The sequence below is a fragment of the Nylanderia fulva genome, unplaced genomic scaffold (genome assembly GCF_048542155.1).
Source record: "Nylanderia fulva isolate GAGA-0341 unplaced genomic scaffold, ASM4854215v1 Scaffold21, whole genome shotgun sequence".
NCBI classification, from domain to species: domain Eukaryota; kingdom Metazoa; phylum Arthropoda; class Insecta; order Hymenoptera; family Formicidae; genus Nylanderia; species Nylanderia fulva.
In genome coordinates, this window is record NW_028190275.1 from 12759 (window position 1) to 31012 (window position 18254).

Here is an 18254-nt window from a genome sequence, read left to right on the forward strand (position 1 = left end):
TTTCCTTATAATTTCTCTATATAATTCTTTACATGTGTTTACTTTCATATCTCGCTATCAGATAATCTAGATCGATTAGCTGATAGATTTTACTCAGATTTTTGTCGTTTGACGAATCGCTATACCATGACTAATATACTTTCTAGTATATTAGTATTAATATAAAGTGGCTTTAATTATAAAATTAAATCTAACAAGTTGATAAATAAATCACATTCGATTATATTTGATGACATTTATTGTTAGTGTTCGATTGTGAGTTGAGTACTTTAGGAAAAGTAAAGAAGTTAAAATTGTGAAAACATGCCTCAGGGAAGGCGAAAAACCCCGTTCAGTGGAAAGGCCAAGAAACTGCAAATGCAAGCTAAAAAGGAACGGCAACGTACTTTGCTCGGTATGTATCAATATCTTTATTAAATATATACATATCTTTATTTTATCTTCCTTTCTTTTATTGATAAAATCTTTCTTATTTCTTTCTTTTTTTTTATCACATGTAGGTTTACACAAATTTTTGTAAATTTAAGGGTGACAGAGATTTACTTGTTTTTAGAATATTAAAATATATTTCCTCTTACACATTTTAATTTTAATAATTTTATATTTTAACTATATGAAATCATATCACTTTGATGAATGATAAAACAATATGTATGTTTATAATTTTAGTTTCAAATCAAGATGACAATGAGGATGAATGTTCTAGCAATGCAAGCAGTGTAGAGCATAGAAGACAAGTAAAAGTACAAAAGATAAATAAACAACCAAGAGATAGCAAATCTTCAAGGAATAGATATGCGCTACAATTCTTTCAAGAGACTAATGAGGAATTGAGAAAGCACAAGGAACAAGCCTTAAAAAGTATTGAACCTGTGAGCCTGAAGGATCAAGAAATTTCTGACAATTATTTTCCACCTGGGATTGATATGCCAAGGAGACCTCCATGGGATTTTAATATGACGAAAGAGCATTTAAATATAAGAGAACAGAGATATTTCACAGTATGCGAATCTGTGTTAAACAAAATCCTAGCTTATGTTAAATTTACTTTTAGCTAACAGTACAATTCTTTGTATTTAGGAATACTTAAAGAACATGGAAGAATTAGGTAGCTTCAGTTACTTTGAACTAAATTTAGAAACTTGGCGGCAATTGTGGAGAGTCTTAGAGATGTCGGACGTTCTGTTGATTATTGTCGATATTCGATATCCTGTTTTGATGTTTCCTCCGTATTTGTACCACTATGTGACGAACGAGTTGCAAAAAGATATGATTTTGGTGCTAAACAAAGTTGATCTAGCGCCTCCAGCCTTAGTAGTGGCTTGGAAGGAATACTTTCATAGTCAATATCCAAAATTACACATTTTAATGTTTACTTCGTATCCTACTTATAATCTTCATGGTAATATGAATAATGACGAAGGTATAAAGAAAAGACGTCGTAGGGGAAAATTACGAATGGCCGCGGAAGGAGCGCAAAAGTTAATGGAGACTTGTAAAGACATTGTCAAGGACAAAGTTGATCTAAGTTCTTGGCATAAAAAAATTCAGGAAGAAATGCATTTAGAGTATGATCTAGATGACATAGATCATAAAGATAATATAACGATAGAGAAGGAAGATACTACTTACTTCAAACACGAAAAATATATAAACGGAATTCTGACTATTGGATGCATTGGAACGCCGAATGTTGGAAAGTCATCTTTGATGAATGCATTGATGGGTATACAAGATTTTTCAATTCAATTTTTTTTAATTATATATATTCTATATTGAGTGCATTTAATTCTAAGCTGTAGACATAAAATTAAAAGATTATATTTAATATTAAATGTGATATGTTAGAATGGATTTCTAATATTTTGTTTTTTTTACAGGTAAAAAAGTCGTGAGTGTGTCTCGCACACCCGGTCACACCAAACATTTTCAAACCATTTTTCTTACGGAAAACGTATGCTTGTGTGATTGTCCTGGTTTAGTCTTTCCTTCAACTGTGCCAAAACAGTTGCAAATATTAATGGGTTCATTTCCGATCGCTCAAGTTAGGGAACCGTACACGACCATAAAGTTTTTGGCTGAAAGGCTGGATCTGCCAAAATTGTTAAACATTTCTCATCCAGAGAATGATGATACGTGGTCCGCTATGGATATCTGTGATGCTTGGGCTATCAAAAGGGATTTTGTGACAGCCCGAGCAGCTAGATTGGACACTTATAGAGCGGCAAATTCGTTACTACGAATGGCGGTAGAAGGAAAGATTTGCGTATATATATATCCGCCGAATTGGACTGTGGATAAAGGTATTATTCTTTCTTTATTCTTTTTTATTAATTAAAATATTTTTTGATAACATTTTTAATAAAATATATTATTAAAAATACTACACTCATAATTTAAAAATTATTAAGGACGTACTTGAGAGAAATGATGTTTGAAATAAATAAAACGCAAATAATTTTTTTCTAGAAAAATGGGAAAATCATACAGATGTTGATACAGTAAGATGGATTCAAGCTAAAAACCAAGGAGATGATCTCGATATACCAACAGAATACATATCTTCTGAAGACGAAGAAACCTACAACGAAAAGCAAGAAAAAAAATCTCGAGATGCAACGAATAATTCTACGGAATCGTCGAGTGAAGAAAATGATGTGTTTGTAGCTAATAAGTTTTCAGCGTTGTCTACAGAACAATAAAATGATTCATTATTTTATGCATTTTAGATTTTGTATTTTTATTTCTTTTTTTTTACACACATATATTTTTTTCTTAATATATAATGAGCAATCTGCTGATGATAAGAAGAATAATCGGCTCTTTCTGTTTCGCCCGCGAAACACAATTATTATGACAGAATATTACGAGTAAAAATATATCATTTTTGTACAAGCCATTATTCTATTACATTTTTCTCGTTTTCCCACAGATGTTTCAAAATTACTGTGCGTATGAATTATTTACAATGTAATTCTAGTTTGCAACTATTCTGGTGTTACTTTGGTCCACTATAAACTGATTAAGAATTTTTCTTTTAACTACGATAAGCTACATCGTTGCACAATAGGAATAAAGTATATATCATTAAAATTATCTACAACGATATATTTTTATGTTAATAAATAATCTACTGTTCTATAACAATTATAATATGAAACAAAATGCAAGAGAGATAAATTTTATTTTTTTCGAAAAATATTTTGTTTACTTTGATATTTTATACAAAGCGGATATTTCTCAATTGCAACTCTTTTATAAATTGGCTTAGAGAAAGATCCTGAATTCATTAATTGAGATCCATTGATTAATTGAGACCTATTGAGATCCATTGATTATAAACTCTAATGTCCATTTATTTAATCACTATAAAAAAAATCTTAATTTTCATAAGTCCACATTATTAAAGGAAATTTAAAGAATTCGATCTGATGATAGATTAATTTACGTTAATTTTTTGAAACAATATATCAATACTGTTCTTATTTATATATCTCTTCAAATTGTTCAAAATATTGTTCTCTACGTACCGAAAATAGCAATTATATATTGCGCCAAACAGCATTTAAGCTCCTAAGATCTTTTTCACAGAGTAACCGGGTATTGCGTAAAAGAATAATAGCATAAGTATAATCAAACCAATCGCGACTATAGCCTTTAAGATAGCCCATTTGTAATTGTGCCAAACTATGTATTTGATGGACTTTAGCGGATTGAGAAACCACATAAAGGACGCGTCTGGTCGACTGCAAAAAATATGAAAAATAAAAAGAGATTAAATATAAGAAGATACACACATAAAAGCTTATATTATACATATATATTATACTAACTTTGGTTTCTCCAGTGGATCTGGCTCGTTTCTACCAAAACCAGCAGGAATTTTTTCGGCCTCCTCTTTTGTAAGCAAATGTATCTCAGCTTCAACCTTTCCCTATATAACGTATAATGAGATACTTAATAAAATATATACATGATTGATGAAACATATAAAATATCTTATACATATATTTTTTAATAAATTTAAGATAATATTTTTAATAGCTTTATTTTTAAAATTATTTAATAAACTTGTGTATGTGTGATAGTGATATCTCTTTATGTATAATTAGCATATTATAAATATACATATATACATTAATATTTTTTAGATTTATTTTTTATGTTAAAATTGTTAACTTACAGTCAGTTCCATATCTTCATTTTCTTTCTTCACATAAAAGGGCCACCAGCCTTTTATACGTTTCTGTTTGAAGATGTTAACTGTCGGCACAGAGCCGTCCGTCTTCAGCATGCTCAACGAGCAAAGCTTACTATTCTTCGCTCCTCGAGGAAATCGATTAAGATCGAGAGTTATAGCACCAAGAAAATCGTCTGCGGAGAAGTGATCTGCATCCCAGACCTGTAAAGAGCGTCCTATTCTTATATCTATCTCAGGACGAGATCGCGAAAGCAACGATTGTTCGAAATTACCTGCAATTCTAAGCGTGCTGGTATTTTGCACTCGGTTTCGTCCCAACTAAACAGGCTTTCTTTACGATTAATAACGATCTTTTCTTCCGCTACCAGATAATCAAATGGAAATAAGAAACGCCAATTAAAGTTTCCTTCGCCGGTCAATGATCGGTAATGAATATCGGTGGATTGACAATCTTCCGGTCCCTTTAACCATCTGTGAAAAGCAATAAATGATGTATAAAATAATTGAACATGAATGTAAGATTTCGTTTCTTTATGACGGAGGATTTTACCCCTTTACATAAATGTCGCTCATCTTCTCGCCAGTAAAGAAGGCGTCATCTTCCAGGACGACATCATCTGTATTCCATATTATAACTCGCAATTCATAACTCTTGGGCTTTCTGGGTGAAATATCGAGGGATGGTCCGGGTGAAGGCATGTCCATTGGAAACATGTCCACCCACATTTCCAATTTTCCCTGTTCAATTCCGGGCTTTTCCGGATTATAGAGCGGTCGAGTTTCCACGTGCTCTGGTACCAGAGTGCAACCTATTCGTGGAAAATTGTTCCATTGATGGAGAACTGCTAAGGCGAGGTGCTCTTCCATTCCTGGAAAAATGATCGAAGAAAATCTTATGTTGACGTAGTCGAAACTGCAAAAAAAGCTCCATTAATTATACATAATATATATGTATATATACATGTATGTTTAATAGAGCTTTCAAATATACAGTTAATATTATATATGTATAATATAATGATTAACAAATTAAAGATATATAGTATATATAAAATAATGAAAAAATGTATAAGTAATAAAAATATTATATAATTTAATTAATTTAGAATTTAATTTAGAATCTTGTATTCTCTTATATAAAATCTCTTCATACCCTTCGTATGCACGTAAAATTCCATCTCCTCGTTCGAAAGAGAAAATGTTTTTCTCCCAATTGTAACGCGTCCGTGAGAATATACTGGTCCATCGATTTTACCATCTTTGCATAATTTTGAAAGTATCTGAGTCGGTTTCATCGCGTCTCTCCATTTATTATATCCAGTCCTAAAGCAAAAATAACATTTAATTAATTTTGTACATCACATTTTACTTGCATTCTCAAATTTGAGTCTTATTTTGACATATATTGATATATGTATATATATGTATATCTATACTTCTATATCTATTCTATAATATATTATATTAGTGTATAAAGAGGTAAAGTTTGTTTCATTCTTCGGAGTAATCTAATGTTAGAAACTACTAAACCGATTTGAAAAAAATCTTTCATTGATAGATAGATCTTAGATTTTCCTGAATAACGTAGGCTATAAAGTTTGGCGCGTCTAATAATAATTTTTTGAAATAGTAATTTGAACACTGCTATAATTTAGATTTTATATTTGTTTGTTACAGGCAACGTAAAATTCGGGAGTGCCATTAAAAGCACGTGTTAATTAACAAACTACGACCTTGACCCTGAGAGGAGGAGGAGGCCTGGATGAGGCATCGAGCATCAGCGGAGCAACTCTAAGGTGAGTATCATTGTTTAAATATTAATTTTTATAAATCGCATTAATTCAGTTCATTTATTTGATCAATTTAAACAAGAGAAATTTAGAGATATTATGTAATTTTTTAAGAGATATAATATATAAATATTTATGTGAATATATTTTGTATAAGGTTCTAGTAAACATTTTTTTTAATTTATAAAATTATTTGATTATATACATATATTTATATATACTTTATTATTCTTGTGCCAAATATAAAGTTTGGCGCATTCAATAATTTTTTGAAATAATAATTATAATTTGAACGCTGTTATAATTTAGATTTTTTATTTGTATGTTACAGACAACGTAGTTGGAACATCAACTATTCCGCTGTTGTACATCGGTGTCGGTGAGTAAGATTTTTTATTTAATTTTGAGGCAATGAATTTATAGATTGTAGTTGTAGATTGTAGATAATTGTAGATTCGTTGCGTCAAAATGGATGGACTATAGAATAAATTAAATCAAACTTATTTAGATTGAATTTTTGATAGATGGCTTCATAATATACATAATTAAAGCATACAAGTGTAAATTAAAGTATAAATTAAAGAAGATATAAAGAATTTCAATTCAGAATTTTATTTTACTTATTTATTTTATTTAAAGAATGCGCTTGTGATTTTATTCATTGTTACATATAGTAACAACTGTTATATATAAAAATAATTTATTCTTTTACCAAACGTTGATTATCCTAATTTTTTTGTATTCCATCCATCTATGTAGTGTGACATATGAAAATACTTTACTTTTATTGATGTAAATCCAAGTTATCGATTAATTACATGATCTATATAATATGATGAATGTTTTTAAAGAATTTTATTTTATTATAAAATTATAAATTTTATTATAAGTGATATTATATATATTATTATTAGAAAAATAATGAAAGTATTTTGATCGATAACTCGGCTTTATGTTAGTTACGGCAAAATTAAATTCAACGATGTATAATAAACGATCGTATGTGAGCGTAAAATTATGCTCATGCATCAGAAATAATAATTAGGAGAAATGAATGGCCAATACAGGTAGGTCCACTGGCCTAAAAAATATTGATTGAATCGTGTAAATAACGCTGTAAAATATTTTATAGAGATAACGATAATAATCTCACTGTTAGCAATTTCTTGCCTAATTTAGTAATCTATAAAGTGAAAATAATATTATCTATTCATAATTGTAATGTGCATATGCTCTTTAAAAGAGAGTTAAATTAAAATTAGATTCAAGGAGAATTGCGGCGTAAAAGTTTATAATCTTTAATTAAGAAAAACTTGTTAAAAGTAAATCACAGCACGTATTTTATTCTTTACACGTAAGTATTTTATTCTTCTTCGTATTCCGCTAGTTTTAAACAAATGATTGCTACTGATGCGATAAAAAGTCGCTGCATTGTTAGATCACCGAATTGCGTGACGCGATTTGTTTCATTGCACTAAGGCCTGAAATTTATTTGCCATGCACGTCGTAATTGCTACTCATTAGACTTACTCGTCGTATTTTTTTGCGAGTCCGCACGTAGCGCGATGTCTGCTGTAGAAGCGATTTTCTAGATCAATTTTAGTCTCCCCGATCATATCGTCCGTTCCGACTAGATCCCAATCTAGAACTTGTACCGTGAGCAAGGAATCCTGTGGAAACGTTGCCTCGATCTCAAAGCACCTTAAAACACGCATTAGCAATTAAATTACGAATGATCATAAATAACGAAACTTTAACTTGTTTTTTGAGATAATACTACGAATATTAAAAGAGTAAATATATAGCTACATAAAATAATAAATAAAATAAAAAAAGAAATAAAAGTATAATCATACTTTTATTTCTTTTTTTATTTTATTTATTTTTCTTTTATTTTATTTATTATTTTTCTTCTTATTTTATGTAACTGTATATTTACTCTTTTAATATTTGTACTTTTATTTTTTACACACACACACACATATATATACATAATAAAATAATATTCTTCATATAACAAAGTTAAATTACATAGATCACTAAAAATCTATAAAAAATTGAAAATTTTATAATTTCGATGAAAATTTAATTTCTATAATTTAGTAAGTTTTTAAATATTATCAAGCTTCTTGATTGCAATATTATATATATATATATATATATATATATATACGACTGTTATAATATTATAATATAATATAAAACACATACTTTCCGAAAACAGGATTCAGCTGTTTCGACACGTAATGCTCCTTATCACTGATTCTCTTGCCTCCTAGTTGTAAGACCACGTAGGGATCCGCTTTCCCATTGAGATCACAAGGATGAAGGTCGTTAGCTTTAACGACATAAACACGTACTAGGACGTGAATAGGCTCGTTCGATGGGACACCTTGAAAGAATCCGTACTGCGGATCGAAACCCATCACGGTGTGATTCACCAGATCCTTGGGCAATGGCCATTTGTAGACTTTCAGTGCACCCTTGAAATTGCCGACGATTCTTGATTCATCTTCGGTTTCATCGCCGGTCTTTTTACCGCGATACAGCTCGAAGGTGTGCAACCATTCCTTGAATTGCTCAAACTCAGGTTGAGCTTCCAGCTCTCCGGGATAAATCTTCAGAAGAGCGGCCTTCTTGTACTTTTGTTGCGTTTGCTTTGGGCTGAGCCTCGAGACGAATCTCGCTGCGTTCGTCGGTGATTTCAGACCGAACAATTTTTTCGTGGGTGTAATTCCGGGATTTTTCTCGCCCGAAGTAGCTTGTAATTGACTTTGTGTGACAGCCTCATCCAAAAGCATTGGTAACGTTCCGTTCGGCTGATTTTGGAATATGGATTTTTCTTTACGTAATTCTTTATTCTCTTCGATCATCGCCTCCACGGACGCAAAGTATTTCGTCCACCAATCTTGACAGCCGTCTCCATCCTCTAATGCGCCTAAATCGCCTGAAAATATTAAAAAGAAGGTTGCCATATATATTTAAAGTTATAAATAATTAATAAAGCGAGGGAATATATGTAACAGAAAATATGATATTGTCTGAGAAATTGTCATTAAGAATATATAAATTAAAAGATCTCAATCTCTTAAATGAATTTTTTTCATTTTAACTAAATACATAATTAAATAATTAAATAAATATAGCATTCAGACGAACCCATGCTGTTGTCATTGACTATACTTTGCTTCCTGCGTATATTTTGCTCTGTTTTGTCTTTCTTTGTAGGACCACCTACTATATCAAATCCAAGATTAATGATGGTATCACCGTTATTAGATTCCAAATCGGTCAATGAATCAGGCAATGATGTTTGCTGATATCTCGATTTAGATGGATCAATAGCTAAAACATAAAATTTAAAAATTTTAAATATAAGAGTTTTAACAAGGCTCTGTAATATAAATATAAATTTAACGTATAAGACGGGCAACAAGAGCCAAATCGCTGATGACAATGCGTTATCCTAACGAAACTAAATAAATATAAATTTAACATATATAAGATAGGCAATAAGAGCCAAATCGAGGATGACAGTGCGTTATTCTAAACGAAACTAAAATTTTTTCGTTAGAATTAAATACCTGTGCACAAGGCACCAAATTTTTACTTGGACACGGCCAAGATATAAAATTGGAATAATCTCTACAAGAGATTTTTAATTCCATGTATCCCCTATTCCCCTCAAAGGTCTCGGGTTCGATTCCCGATTCTGCGACTTTCGGATCTATATTTTTCTCTCGCACTTTATTTCTTTAGGGGGAATAGGGGATACATGGAATTAAAAATCTCTTGTAGAGATTATTCCAATTTTATATCTTGGCCGTGTCCAAGTAAAAATTTGGTGCCTTGTGCACAGGTATTTAATTCTAACGAAAAAATTTAGTTTCGTTTAGAATAACGCACTGTCATCCGCGATTTGGCTCTTATTGCCTATCTTATATATGTTAAATTTATATTTATATATTACAGAGCCTAGTTAAACTCTTAATTTATACACGCTGGCTTAAAGGCGTTTATTTACCAACATTAATATATATAACAGAGAAAAGTATAGAATCGAAAGGATCTGAATAGCTCAGTTGGAAGAGCAGTCGCCCGGCAAGCGAAAGGTCTCGGGTTCGATTCCCGATTCTGCGACTTTCGGATCTATATTTTTCTCTCGCACTTTATTTCTTTAGGGGGAATAGGGGATACATGGAATTAAAAATCTCTTGTAGAGATTATTCCAATTTTATATCTTGGCCGTGTTCAAGTAAAAATTTGGTGCCTTGTGCACAGGTATTTAATTCTAACGAAAAAATTTAGTTTCGTTTAGAATAACGCACTGTCATCCGCGATTTGACTCTTATTGCCTATCTTATATATGTTAAATTTATATTTAAATAATTTTTCGTTAGAATTAAATACCGGTGCACAAGGCATTCATTTATTTATTTTCCGTAGGGGGGTTAAAGGGGTATTGAAATTAAATCTCAAAATATGAGATTATTTCATATTTAAAATCTTGGCCGTGTCCAAGTAAAAATTTGGTGCCTTGTGCACCGGTATTTAATTCTAACGAAAAATTATTTAGTTTCGTTAGGATAACGCATTGTCATCCGCGATTTGGCTCTTGTTGCCCGTCTTATACGTTAAATTTAAAAATTTTAATTCACAAATTATATATTATTAACAAAATTAATAATTTCATTAAAAAAATAATATTTTAATTAATTTTCGTAGTTACCATTCAAATATAATATTATAATGAACAAAATTTGTAATTTATTATTTAACAAAATTTTTATCTCATAATTAAATTAAAATCAAAAATAAAATATATGTACAATATATATATTCTCCCTAATAATACAATTATTTTATTATTACTCTAGTAATTTAATTATATTTATTTAAATTATATGTTTCATTAAACTGTTATCACAATTATAAAGCAGTTTCACACGCCCTTTGTAATTAATTATGTAATTACCTGTACACTGTAGTTGGTACAAGCTTTTCTTTCTCTCCTGAGCATCCTTTGCCCTTTTGGTCAAAGGATAGTACATGTATTTGTGTATCGAATTAATGGTGTGAGTGCCGACGAGAGTATATCTGCCGAAACTCCGACAATCCACCGCTCTTATGGTCAGTGGCGGTCGATAAAGCTCTTGCTCGGGTAGCTCCAATTCCAGAAATTTAATTGGTGTGTTGAAATTTGGGTTCTTCTTCGCGTTTGCTATGACAGACGAGTAGAGAATGTGGCCGGCGCATTCGACGTCCACACGCGGTTTATCCACGGTCAACAGGTGAATTCTTTTCAAATCTCGTAAGCCCCAGAAAAGTACTTCGATTCTAAAACGATTGATTTATTATATTTATATAGTTGTGTAAAAACAATTTATTTTATAATTATTTTCTGCTCGATACTCGGAAAGAAATTAATCGTACGATAAAGTTGTTTGCTCTTTATAATTTATCTTAATCATTAATTTTTAAAACAATAACTGAAAAATATAAAAAAAACCATTGAATTAATAATATAAAAAATCAACGGTATTACCGATATTTCGCCAAAGTGGGCCGGATTCCTATGGGCACCGGAAGAATCGGGCCTTGATCCTGAGCGGAGCCCGGAGTTTGAGAACCGCAGCTAGGATCTTTGGGATCAGGCAGAGTAGGGAATCCGTAATCTTTGGTAGAGGGATATTCTAACAATTCGAAGACCGCCAAAAGCTCGCCAGCCCTTGAAGCACCTCTAGTAACGTCATACCATTCCAACGACGGCGGATATTGCGGAGGAGTGTAGGCTTCAGAAGCGAGCTTGACGTGAGGTCGGGCGATCGCTCGTCCGATATATTCTGATTTTCCCTGAAAATAAATTTTATAGGAATTCCGATGCATACGAGACAAAAGTGTCACCCATCAACTGTGAAAATACTAAGGAATTGTGTGTAGGAGTGAGGGAGCAATATATTCAGTTTAGTAGATTTCAAATGCTTGTACTAGGTATTCAGTATCGTGAGAAAATGCAGAAAGGTTAAATTCTGGATTTATAAAATACAGGGAATACATTTAGGGAAACTAGAGCTCATATAACGTTTATAATTTTATGTAAGCTGAATTAATTTCGACAAAAATATCAAAATTATCAAAGTGTTTGTGTTGTTTAATTTTATCAAAAAAATTAGAAAGAAATTTAATAATTAATAAATAATAAATAAAAAGTTATTTATTTCTTACTAATTAAATAATTATATATGGTGTGTTAATGAAGTAACTTATTTACTAAAATTTATATAATATATATATAAAATATGAAAATTTTCAACTTAAAAATTTTTAAAGAAATAAATATTTTTTAAGAATTTTAATCAAAACTTTTATATGTAATTTTTTGTCCGGTAATAACGCAGACTTTTCTTCCAAGATATTTCGTGTGCCAAAAAATATTACAATACTGCCATTAATAAACAGAGAAGTGTATTTGTTCACAATGCATGAAACCATGTAAGGTAAAGCAAACCAAGTTTTGTGCAAAAGTTATTTGCGGTTGCGCGGTTGTGTGCGTTTGACTCTCTGTTAGCTACCGCAGCAGTTTCACAAGTTGGAAACTTGCAGTTTTCGAAATTCCATATTCGTAAACGTTAACGTAACAAGAATCTGCCATTTAATCTCTATGTCTTGACACATAAATAACGTGTGCCGTGCTAAGTTACGGTATTTCTGGTGCGAGTATAATGTGCCTCATGTTATCCGGCATCGTATAAATGTCATTATCTTGTATACAAACTGTTAAAGCAGAGCCCTCATGCAGTGTTATGTCCATAGCTATAATATGACTCTGTAAAAAGAACGATTACGAAATATCATAGAAGTGATATAGAAACGATAATTTTTTAATACTTTCTATAATAACGCGCGTTCCACCTAACATATAATTCCAATTATAATATCGAATCTGAATTTAATACAGAATTAAGTACAAATTTTCTCAACCTTCGATTTTTCATTTTTTTTTTAATATTCTTGAGTAATTTTGAATTTTATGACACAAATTGCATAAAGTTGCAGCAACGTTTGAGAAATTCCGCGAAATATTTGCTACTTTGAATGCATTTAGATAGGTTTTCCACAAATTTTTATTTAAAAAATAATATAACGTAAAAGATAATATTTATAAAAAAAAGAGGAATACAAAAATATGTAATTCAACTGAAACATTGCAAACTTTTCGTACCACTTTATCCTGATCAAACAGCTCGACGACGATGGATGGCGGGTCCTTCTTGATCTCCTCGGCGGTGCCGTAGATCAAAATGTCATCAAATAACAGCAACTCGTCCCACGTCGGGCTGAGGGTCTCGTCGATCACCTGGGTGCTCTTGCAAAATTCACCGCAGATCACTCTTGCGAATGGGTCAGAGAGACCGGAAGCGTCGCTGCCGATCAGCGACCTTGCTTGGTACATGTGGGCTCTCAATTGAAATTTCTGGCAATTCAGAATTTTATACGATTATGCATTTATTTTCGGAAAGTTTCACGAGCCGAAAAAAATACATACATGTTTCTGGATGTAGTGAAGCATAATTGGCGGCAAAGCTCGCGGCCGGTCCACGTTCTTCAGTTCGTGACCGAACTCGTATCCCTTCGGCAAACCCTGAATAAAATACTTTTTGTGCTTCAGTATCCCTAGCCACATGTAGATTTGCAGTTTCGTCTGTATCGCCCATCCTGAAGGTCCAAACCTCTTCTTGCCTGGAAGCTATATATGACTTCTATTCGACGCGAGAATAATATGAAATAATTTGAACAAACATTTGAAATTATTTATTAACTGGATGTGACTCAATTTAGAATTTAATCTTTATAAATGCGTTCTTCTTTCACGCATTATAAATTTTCTTCGATAAAAAATAAAAAAGATGAATAATAAATTATATATATTATATTAATTATAATATAATATATTTTATACATATTTCTATGAAATTATATTTTGCAGAAGTTTCTTATAAATATAGATGAAAAAATTATTATAAGTTTATCATCAAATTTAACCAAATCAATTTCTCATATATTTAGTTAGAAAAAAGGTTGCATGTACTATGTCGACTTAGCATTATTTTGAGTGTACTTTCTTTACCTTGAGGAACATAGTCTGTACTTTCCCACAATGTCGACCGCATTCTTCGTCAACCACCGAGTAGATGAGTTCACGACACGATATCCTCTGGTATGCGACTCGTCTACCGGAGCTTATCACCCAGACGAAAACATCCGGCAAAGAATCTTGCGGCTGTAAAGAGAAAAATTTTCGCAATTTCATTTCGTGATGCATCAACGATTACGTTTAAATGACGACTACTGACATCCTCGACGAGGAATTTTAATTTCTGCAGATAGCTCTGAGCTGTCTTCAATCTCTCCTTGAAGCTACTTTTTGTCACGAGCGCCTTGAGGTTGCGCGACATGATCCCGATATTTTCTAGCTCCCGCTGGCACAATTTTGTTCGCTCTTTATCCAGTTTTGTCTTCCCGACGCCTGGACCGGTTACGCTAGACTTGCTAATACTGACATACCGGTTACAGTTGGCGCTCAGCTCTTCGAGGGTAGCCTTTAGAAGCTTCTCGCACGTTGAATCTTCCAAATGCAACTGCACCTCTGACAATCCTTCCTCCTAAAAATACAAAGAAAAGCAGTTTTATGCTCTTTAGAGGATAAATCTGATCGAGGAAAATTTATTCCCTCCAAGTTATTTCAATAAAATAAAAATGTCATTGATATTTGTATATTTTTTTCCAAGATCAAGGCTTGTAATAAACTTACCAGCTTATCGATAATCTTGCCGATGATATTGCTGTTATACATTCTGCGTCTGTAATCCGGCCACGTGCTTCTCACGTGAAGACACGGCTTGTCATCCCAGTACGGTAGAAAATAATAAGTTTTATCGTGCGTCATCGGCTTACTAGCCGGCGTAGTACTTTGCCAGGATCCAGCGAGCACTTCCTGCAGATCGTCCTCATCCCCAGAAATGCAACTCCTCGAGCCTGTATTGTACATCTACGACAAGCGAAACAAATCTCATTATAGAAATGAAATTCATCTCCTTGGAATATTTTTTTCCACTCTCATTTATTTCTTCTGTTAGAAAAAATTTTCGAAGAAAGAATTTCTTTGATAAGACATCTCTTCAACTAATTGTCCTTTCCGAGAATTAATTGCAAAAGAGTTTTTACCTTTAAACTTTCATTGTGACCGTCGAGAGCGTTGCCTGCATTTCCGATCGATATTTCGAAATACATTGGCTTGTCACTGACTTTCTTATCGATCATTGTCGCATCCATAATCGTAGAAAACAGGAAGAATTCCTCGTTTCTCGCGTAAGCGGACTCGTTGATCGGAACTGTTGGTTCCACCTCGACTTCTGACGGTGCCATTTCCACATTGTCGGTGATCTCAGTTCGTATCGCTATCAATAGTCTAAACGCGAACAACAATCGAGAAACAGACAATAAAGCAAAGTTACAATTTCCTGTGAATTTCAATAATTTTTTATATCTCTAATTCAAGTTTTGATTTAGTTCACTGCTTTATTGTTAATAGTTATAATATAATTCTGAAATGTTAATTCTAATATGAATTATTAATATAAATAATTAATATAATCAATATAATTATAATAATAATTGTATTAAATATAAGAGTTTTAACAAGGCTCTGTAATATAAATATAAATTTAACGTATAAGACGGGCAACAAGAGCCAAATCGCGGATGACAATGCGTTATCCTAACGAAACTAAATAATTTTTCGTTAGAATTAAAATACCGGTGCACAAGGCACCAAATTTTTACTTGGACACGGCCAAGATTTTAAATATGAAATAATCTCATATTTTGAGATTTAATTTCAATACCCCTTTAACCCCCCTACGGAAAATAAATAAATGAATGCATTCATTTATTTATTTTCCGTAGGGGGGTTAAAGGGGTATTGAAATTAAATCTCAAAATATGAGATTATTTCATATTTAAAATCTTGGCCGTGTCCAAGTAAAAATTTGGTGCCTTGTGCACCGGTATTTTAATTCTAACGAAAAATTATTTAGTTTCGTTAGGATAACGCATTGTCATCCGCGATTTGGCTCTTGTTGCCCGTCTTATACGTTAAATAATTGTATTGTTTATATAATAATGTTTATACATATATAATATTGTGCAACTATTTTATTATTAAATAGAACGATATTAAATAACGTATTGTTACCTTGCTCTATATGAAATTCCTTCGCCTAAGCCGGTGTTTAATGTCGAGTGCTCGTCTATGATGCTGTAATCCCTGATGCTGCCATAAAGATGAATAAATGCTGGACCAAAAGTCGGTAAGAAACCCTTCTCGCCGTCGTTGCTGATCTGTTTCAAGTCGACGAAGTGTGTACCGATGACAGTGGCGTGTACTGGGTCGTTATCGCATAATTGTATCTTTATTCTTTGACAAAGAGGAGGGAACATCTCGGTGAAAACTATCTGTTCGTTCCATACCGGAGCATAGCTATTCCTTTTCACGCTTGTTTTCCCCTAAAGTATCATAAAGAAAAATACTGGATTGTCTCCACGTGCACTTTGTTTAATATTTCTATATTTTTTCAAATGGCAAAATGTATTTTTGTTAATATATATTCATGCAGAAATAAATAAATAAGTATTAAAAGATGACAATAGGGATAGAGAAAAAATATGATTTGATATTATTATGAAATATTTTTATATTTGTCTAATATTTGGATAAATTAATACAACCAGCAGTTTATTTTCAAGGTAAACACTTTTAATTAATATAATTAATATAATATAATTTAGTAGGTAAACATTTAAAATACTGAGAATAAATTATGAGAGTAGCAACTGCAAAAATAATTTGTTTTTACCCCTGTCTGTGTACACTATACAATTTGATTTGTTATTTTTTTATCTCTATTTTTTTAAATGCAAACATTTTTAATATATAATTTTTTTATTATTTTGAACTTTATATCATATATAAATAATGTTTTATTTGTATTATAAAATACAGAATAAATTTTATATTTTATAATATTTGTACGATTAAAAATGTAGCAATATTATAATAAGTTTTTGAATGATTTTATATCAGTGAGAGATTAATTAAATTTGTTGTAAAGATACGTAGAGCTTACGCTAAGTCCAGCAAAAGACACTTGAACATATGGGTCCACCAGATCTTTTACTTCTCCCGTGAAAGCTTTCTTCACGTTCGCCATGATGCTGCTATTCATTTTCGGTAAGCCATCGGCTCTGTAAACCTTCACTACAAATTTCGCACGTTGTCTTTCGATCGGCACACCGTCGGGCAATAAAAGATTCCCTTCAATGTCGTCCTCATCTTTTTCGCTTTTCGGAGGTATTTTTACGGTATCTCCTTTGCCGATGACACTTATGTCGCATTTAAGGTAACCTTTGGGACCACCGGTAATATCATCTGGATCGGTGAGCAGGGCCCATTTGTGATAGAACTGATGATCTAGGATATCAATTCACAGTATCGATATTGATCCATGACGATTTATTTAAAAAAAAGAAAAATTTGCAATTAACTCGAGAAGTTCACCCTAAAAACAATATCTCATAAAAAGCAATAATGCTTAATATTTCTTTACATTTCTCTTATAAAATAGAAAAATTGTTCGAAATATACATAATGTATATTATATATATAAAACTATAATTAGAGAAAAATAGTTATATGAATAAGAATAAAAATATAGAACGTTTTGTACAATAATCATTACATTTTTTATATTTTTAATCTTTTTGAGCGAACTCCTCAGTTTTTAATTTATAGTTTAGTACACAGTTGAACAATACATAACAATAAAATACAGATAGATAGATAGAGAGAGAGAAAAGAATAGCTGAGAATTGAGAAGAGATTTGCAAAAGCAAACAGCTTTGTGTTTTTCTATAGAGCATATAACAATCGAAAGAATTGTGAATTTTTATTTTATTTGGTTATTTATATGTGAATTGAATTTTTTTAAATAAAATGCGGTTTAATATTTAAAAGTCGAAGCGATATAAATAACTTTCTCGTACATTTAAAAAGTCATTAATATTATCTTTTTTTACAAAAATGCTTAATAAATATTTTATGTTTAAAACTATGCTTCTCTCCCACGCATTACGATTTTAATATCAGGACGCATCCAATGAATGAAGATATCAATTAAAATCACTTTATCAAATAAGCTCTTACA

At 31.6% G+C, this 18254-nt stretch overlaps 2 protein-coding genes across 4 annotated transcripts in view; one reads left to right on the plus strand and one right to left on the minus strand.

Moving 5' to 3' along the window:
- Window positions 1–8: 8 nt before the first annotated feature.
- Window positions 9–2728, plus strand: Ns4 (Nucleostemin 4). The gene is made up of 5 exons (XM_029305708.2): window positions 9–394; window positions 670–1001; window positions 1081–1726; window positions 1881–2303; window positions 2470–2728. The coding sequence occupies exons 1-5, from the start codon at window positions 304–306 to the stop codon at window positions 2700–2702; spliced, it is 1725 nt and encodes a 574-aa protein (XP_029161541.2). The 5' UTR covers window positions 9–303; the 3' UTR covers window positions 2703–2728.
- A 473-nt stretch (window positions 2729–3201) lies between these two features.
- LOC114933228 (otoferlin) overlaps window positions 3202–18254 on the minus strand; it is a 44459-nt gene continuing 29406 nt past the window's right edge. Inside the window, exons 9-28 of one of the 3 annotated variants that reach the window (XM_085482640.1) lie at window positions 17178–17521; window positions 16247–16557; window positions 15217–15460; window positions 14804–15040; window positions 14346–14654; window positions 14120–14272; window positions 13538–13738; window positions 13214–13465; window positions 12767–12817; window positions 11537–11844; window positions 10967–11328; window positions 9151–9336; window positions 8203–8938; window positions 7522–7692; window positions 5355–5524; window positions 4752–5070; window positions 4474–4672; window positions 4184–4402; window positions 3834–3934; window positions 3202–3746 (exon numbers count right to left, since the gene is read on the minus strand). In XM_085482640.1, the coding sequence (XP_085338766.1) occupies window positions 3566–3746; window positions 3834–3934; window positions 4184–4402; window positions 4474–4672; window positions 4752–5070; window positions 5355–5524; window positions 7522–7692; window positions 8203–8938; window positions 9151–9336; window positions 10967–11328; window positions 11537–11844; window positions 12767–12817; window positions 13214–13465; window positions 13538–13738; window positions 14120–14272; window positions 14346–14654; window positions 14804–15040; window positions 15217–15460; window positions 16247–16557; window positions 17178–17521 (5054 nt within the window). In that variant the 3' untranslated portion in view covers window positions 3202–3565. The remainder of the gene's footprint in view (window positions 3747–3833; window positions 3935–4183; window positions 4403–4473; window positions 4673–4751; window positions 5071–5354; window positions 5525–7521; window positions 7693–8202; window positions 8939–9150; window positions 9337–10966; window positions 11329–11536; window positions 11845–12766; window positions 12818–13213; window positions 13466–13537; window positions 13739–14119; window positions 14273–14345; window positions 14655–14803; window positions 15041–15216; window positions 15461–16246; window positions 16558–17177; window positions 17522–18254) is intronic. The other 2 variants (XM_085482639.1, XM_085482637.1) reach the window with 2 other exon arrangements.